Source organism: Caretta caretta, chromosome 3 (assembly GCF_965140235.1).
Source record: "Caretta caretta isolate rCarCar2 chromosome 3, rCarCar1.hap1, whole genome shotgun sequence".
In the NCBI taxonomy this organism is placed as follows: domain Eukaryota; kingdom Metazoa; phylum Chordata; order Testudines; family Cheloniidae; genus Caretta; species Caretta caretta.
The window spans coordinates 141978098-141984097 of NC_134208.1; the positions used below are offsets into that span (position 1 = coordinate 141978098).

The following is a 6000-nucleotide window of genomic DNA, read 5'->3' on the forward strand; positions in this document are numbered from 1 at the left end:
GGGGCTGGGAAGGGGTGGAGTCAGGGCGGGGCTGGAGGCAGAGGGGGTTCGAGCACCAACCAGCGCCAGAAGAAGTTGGCACTTATGCTGGGTGGATTCAAAATGTTGGTCCCTCTTTTAGGCTCTCCCTCTCTTGGAGACAGTGATGGTCCTTCTGTGCCAATGTGCCTCTATTTTTCACTGTATCCTTTCTTCCTGGAAGAGAACCAATAGATTGAGATCTTCAGATCTGGAGGATGTAACTGTCTTTTTTCAGTGCCCCAGTTAGCCTTGATGCTCTCCATGATGGATTTGAGGCACACCTGAACATTTCTTGGGATGAGGGAGCAGTATCTTCTGATAATTCACTTTTCCCTTCAGGCTCCACTAGGAGCTTCTCTCCCACAAGTCTGAATATGCAGACAACACTGTTGAAGAATTACAGTACTAACAACTCTTTCTGGTAGCATGTGGAGTGACTGCAAGCTCAAGCTCTTACAGCATGTCTGAAAACAGAAGATAGAGTCCCTAACAGGACAGTAGTAGAGAAAATACTGCTCCATCTACAACCTAATTCACCTTTGGTGTTAAGGTCAATCTGTGACTGAATATGTGGGGAAAACAAACTATGGTATAAGCTTTCGTGAGCTACAGCTCACTTGCATCCGATGAAGTGAGCTGTAGCTCACGAAAGCTTATACTCAAATTGGTTAGTCTCTAAGGTGCCACTAGAACTCCTTTTCTTTTTGCGAATACAGGCTAACACGGCTGCTACTCTGAAACTATGGTAGTTTTAGATGGGAGAGTTTTAAACATCTCTAGTGCAACTGCTGTTGGAGGAAGGAGTTTAACACATACACTGCACTGCTCACCATAGGCATGCTAGTCCTGTGCAGGGATAAGAAGTAAAATCATTTCTCCAAAATACCTGTAACTAGTTGGAAAATGTGTTACGCTAATGTAGGAAAGATCTACTGTTTCTTGGACAATCAGAAGCTAATGTTTGTTAGGAAATCTCCCGCCATTTCACTAATTTCAGTGCCGCTCTTCCACCAGTGGTGGCAAAAGTGAGAGAACAAGTGTAGACAGGGTACAGCCATGGTGAAAATGGCTGTGCCCTGTCTACATTAACAGTCCCACTATTATGATCCCAGTTTAACTGCACTGGTGCTAGTGAAATGGTGGAAGGTTTCCTGGAAGGATGGTGTCCCTAGCCTCCATTTGCCAGAAGCTGGGAACGGACAACAGGGAATGATTACCTGTTCTGTTCATTTCCTCTGGGGCACCTGGCATTGGCCACTGTTGGAAGACAGGGTGCTGGCTAGATGGACCTTTGGTCTGACCCAGTATGGCCATTCCTGAGTTCCTGAAAAAAGATGCTGCCTATAAGAATTCATCCTGATTGACTAGAGCTTTTGTTCTGAAATCACTCCCCATTTCCGGGAAGTTCTAGAAAAATGAAAAGACAAAACCACCTTATTTTATGTTTATATCATTTTTTTTAATCACCCATGGGCGAACACTTTTCACAAAGTGACCTTTTCCAGACCTCAAGAAGAGCACTGTGCAAATTGAAAGCTTGTCTCTTCCACTAAACAACATTGGTCCAATAAAAGATATTATCTGACCCGTCTTGTGTCTCCTATCCTGGAACCAACACAGCTACAACAACACTGCAAGTAACTGGTGTAAGTGAAAGAATTGGGTCCTGGGTCTGCCTGTCTTCTGCCTGAGTACCAAAAGGATTTCAAAGGAGAGCCCAAACACTAAGTCTATTGGATAAGGTTGAGTAATATATAGTATCAGGACAAACTGACACTTCTGTCCTCTTGCAGGTGAACCTTTTACACAGGAAGAAATGGAGGAGATGCTGTCTGCTGCTGTAGATCCTGAAACAAATACTGTTCGTTACAGAGATTATATTACAATGATGGTAGTAGATGAAAATTAGAGTCATCCTGTAGAACTAATGGGCCACTTAGTTACACCAGTGTAAATTTGGAGTTAGTCTGGATATACAGTGGCATCATAAAAATCAGAAACTGACAGTGTTTGTAATTCCAATACAATCTTTATGAAAGCGTTTCCTTGGATTTTGTATCTTTGAACACAAGAAACATTTAAGGTGTCTGAAAAGGGGTTATTGAAAGAAATATTGTATAGGAGATGGGAAAGAGGAGAGATGAAAAGCATGGAATTCAGATGTATAAGTGACACACAAACAGGACAAATAAGGAACAAGAAACTATTTTAGAATCACATTTGAAAAAGTGAGGGGGGGGGGGGGGAAATGGGACTGTTGCAGATCAGTGAGGCTCTTAAGATGGCTGAAATTTTAAAGGGATACTACCAAGATAAAATTTTTATAATTTAAAATAAAATTTATATTTTAAAATAACACTTAGAGTTGTAAAATACTTTCAATTTTATTTTCAGCATTTATTTTTTGTTTACTTTCTTTATTTTACTCACATTAAGCAATGAAACCAGTCAGTTTCATTTCAGGTTCTCATTCACCAGTACATAGTATTTTTGCTTCAGTTTTAAAAAGAGCAGGGAAATCCAAAAATGCTGCTAATTTAAATGTAAAATAAAAGAAATCATTAAATTTCTGTTTAATATGGGAATTGACAGAAAAAATGCACTCCCTTTTTACCATAACCTAAATGTGAGGTCTCAATTATCTAAGTGTGTCTTTTAAATAACAATTCTGCTCAGTTTTGAATGGAAAGATAATGGTGAGGAAATCAGAAATCTTTGTGTAACAGGGAAATTATGGAAGAACACTTGAGGCCATTGTGAATAAAAGTTATGCTCTTACAATTTTTTTTTACTTTTATCTCAGTTATTTGTTAAGCATCAACAGTAAGCTTGGTTCTGTATCTCATACATATAGAAAGAAATGGTCCTTGTTCTGGGTAGTTACAGAATAAGTATTTTTCACTCATTTCACCTTTCATCTAAATAGCTCAAAGCACTTAGCATACGTTAATTGAACAAAACTCAGAACATTCCTATATTACGCCTATAAAACCTTTTTACAGATGGGAAAACTGAGGCAGTGAGACATGAAATGACTCTCCCATCTCTCACAGTGTCAGTGTCAGAGTTGAGAACAGAACATAAGCCTCTTCTTTGAGTGCTTGTTCATGTCAATTCCAATCAGGTGTGCGTACGCCACATGCACGGTAGCTGGCAGATTTTTCCTCAGCAGCATCCATAGGGTTGTGTGGATGTCCTGGAGTCAACCTGCCAACCCACTTCCCCCTCAGTTCCTTCTCTACTGCCTGTGACACCTAGATAGAACTCCCTGTTGCTCTTGCCTCGGCAAGCGCATGTTCTTCGCAGCGTCCTTTTTAGTGTAGCTTCATAATAGCTTCATAAGTTTCCTTTGGGGGGGGTTCCTCTTCCTCCACCCAACGTTCCCCCAGTACCGGGGCATGCCTCTGTCCCCGGGCTTTAAGGCATGTACAGACTGTGGCAGGACTATACCTAGAAGCGACCCGCACACTTCATGCTTGAAATATCTCCGTGAGGGTCACCTTAGAGAACGTTGTAAGATCTGCAAAGGGTTCCGCCCTAGGACCCTAAAGGACAGAGATCAGTGCCTCCGTATTTTGCTCATGGAGGCAGCGCTTCGGCCTCAGTCAGAACCCAGTGCAGGGAGCCAAACCCAGTGCGGGGAGCCAATCCCCAGCACTGTTTCCTTTAGTGCACGGTGCGCTGACGCATGAGCCAGTGCCGAGAAAGGGCTCCTCCAGAGATCCTTGGCACCACCACGGCTCTGCACACAGAACCCTGACCTCTGTGAGGCACCAGTCTCAAATCCTGGTGCCTCACAAAAAGAAGAGGTCATTCAGAGGCCGTTCCCTGACCAGGTCTAAGGATCAGGCAGTCGGTAACCCTCCATCCGGTGCCGTGCCCAATCGCCACAGGTCATGTCGACTCCTGCCCCAGCGGGGGTTCAGTCAAGTCCAGACCCTCCTCACTTGCCAGGCCGCCAACAAGAAGACCTGCAGTTCCCCTCCATGCTGGCTGCGTTTGAGGCTGCATTGGACCTTCTGGCACTTATGGCACCAGCCTCCCCTCCAAGGCAGGAGAGGTAGCTGGCAGTGGTTCAGGCCCCGGTGCAATCCATGGACAAGCTGGCAATGACAACTATGTGTGCACCATCCCTGGCGCATCCCCCCCCTACCCCCCCCAGCACTGGCCATTCCGGTCCCCCAGTTTGCGGCACCCATCACTGGCACTGAGGGGCTCCGCTCCTTCCTGGTTGTCTCAGTCAGAGACCTCAGAGTCGGAAGCAGAGTCTTCATGCTCTATTATAAGCAGGCGGTCCTGCTCCTGCCAAGACCGCCATCCCTACCTGGCACCATGGCCAATCTAGTGGCAAGCTCCTCAGTGGCCATTCTGGACGCCCTGGGCCTATCATGAAAGCCAGGGGCAGAGCCACAGTTCCAAATCGGCACTGGTGGTCTCGGTGTCCTTTGGGCAGCCTCTCACACTTTCAGCACTCGGGATTTCAACAGTGACCCAGCTGACTTGCATACCAGTGTCAACAGTTCCAGCACTGACTGTGGCACCGACTGCGGCACTGGAGGTCCTTGCTCCTTGGGACCCCAGAGGAGCCGAGGGCAGAGAGCAGGCTCCTGTACCGGTCAGCCTTTCGTCCTCCCTGGATGAGGCGTGGCCGGCACATCAGCTGCCTAGCCCTGGAGGACAGCAGGGTCTTACAGGAGTTCTGAGCCATCTGTCTCAGCAGCCTCAATATTGAAACAGAGAAGGTGGTGGAGGAGACTGACCGATGGTCAATATCCTTTCCCATCCTGGGCCATCCTGTATCACGCTACTCCTGATCAAAACCATCAGCGAAGCCACTAAGATACCGTGGCAGACCTCGTCCTTGTTGCCACCCACTGCAAAAAGGTATGAACGGAGACACTTTTTGTCCCCTCCAATGGGGTATGAACATCTGTATACACCTGTCCTCCCTCCGCTGGACACTCTGGTAGTGAACAAGGCCAATCAGTATGAGCGCCAGGGCTACCAGGGGCTCTCCCCGAAAAGTCAAGAGGCCAAAAAGTTGGACCTTTTTGGGGGAAAGGTTTACTCAACAGAGTGGTTGCAGCCTTGCATCGCTAACCATCAGGCAGTGGTCAGCAGATATAACTTTAATACATGTGGGGCCTTGACAAAGTTTACTGAACTCCTGTGTCTAGACTCTCGTGCTGAGTTTTCCGCGCTAGTAGAGGAGGGTAAACTAATTTCCTGCGTGTCTCTGCATGCAGCTTTGGATGCAACAGACATGGCTTTATGCACCATGGCGACTGGGGAGGCCATGAGGAGGAGTTCCTGGCTGCAGGTCTCTGGCCTCCTGTATGAGGTCCAGCAGACCATCCAGGACCTCCCCTTTTAAGGTCAGACTTTATTTTTGGAAAAGACTGACTCCCACCTGCACAGCCTCAAGGACTCTAGGGCCACCCTAAAGTCCCTTGGCTGTCACGCCCCTGCATTGGGGTGGAGGCATTTTAGAGCACAGCACCCGCTGAGGAGTTACTATCCTGAGAATAGGCAGGAGGGTCCCCATCACCACAGCAAGGAATTGCCAAAGCCCTGGCTGGGATGATTTAATTGGAGATTGGTCCTGCTTTGAACAGGGGGTTGGACTAGATGACCTCCTGAGGTCCCTTCCAACCGTGAAATTCTATGATTCTTGGGACACATGGCCATGTGTACCTATGTCGTGCAACAGGCCAGGCTCAGACACCAGCCACTTCAATCTTGGCAAGCCTCAGTGTACCAGCCAGTTCAGGACAGTGTGAACAAGGTTGTGACTCGGCCTCCCCCGGTCCTTGACTCCCTCCCGTGGTGGCTCAACCTGCAGGTAGTGTGTGGGGAAGTCCCCTTTACCAGTCCTCTGCCATTCCTCTCACTGATGACACACATGTCAGACTTGGGCTGGGTTGCGCACCTGGAAGACCTCAGGACACAAGGCCTCTGGTCGCAGGTGGAGCTCGCTCT

At 47.3% G+C, this 6000-nt stretch overlaps 1 protein-coding gene across 1 annotated transcript in view; it reads left to right on the forward strand.

Annotated features, from left to right (window-relative positions):
- Window positions 1-2802, forward strand: part of DRC8 (dynein regulatory complex subunit 8) — a 34807-nt gene extending 32005 nt beyond the window's left edge. Inside the window, exon 7 of the mRNA XM_075126973.1 lies at window positions 1815-2802. Within this exon, the coding sequence (XP_074983074.1) occupies window positions 1815-1930 (116 nt within the window). The 3' untranslated portion in view covers window positions 1931-2802. The remainder of the gene's footprint in view (window positions 1-1814) is intronic.
- Window positions 2803-6000: the final 3198 nt, after the last annotated feature.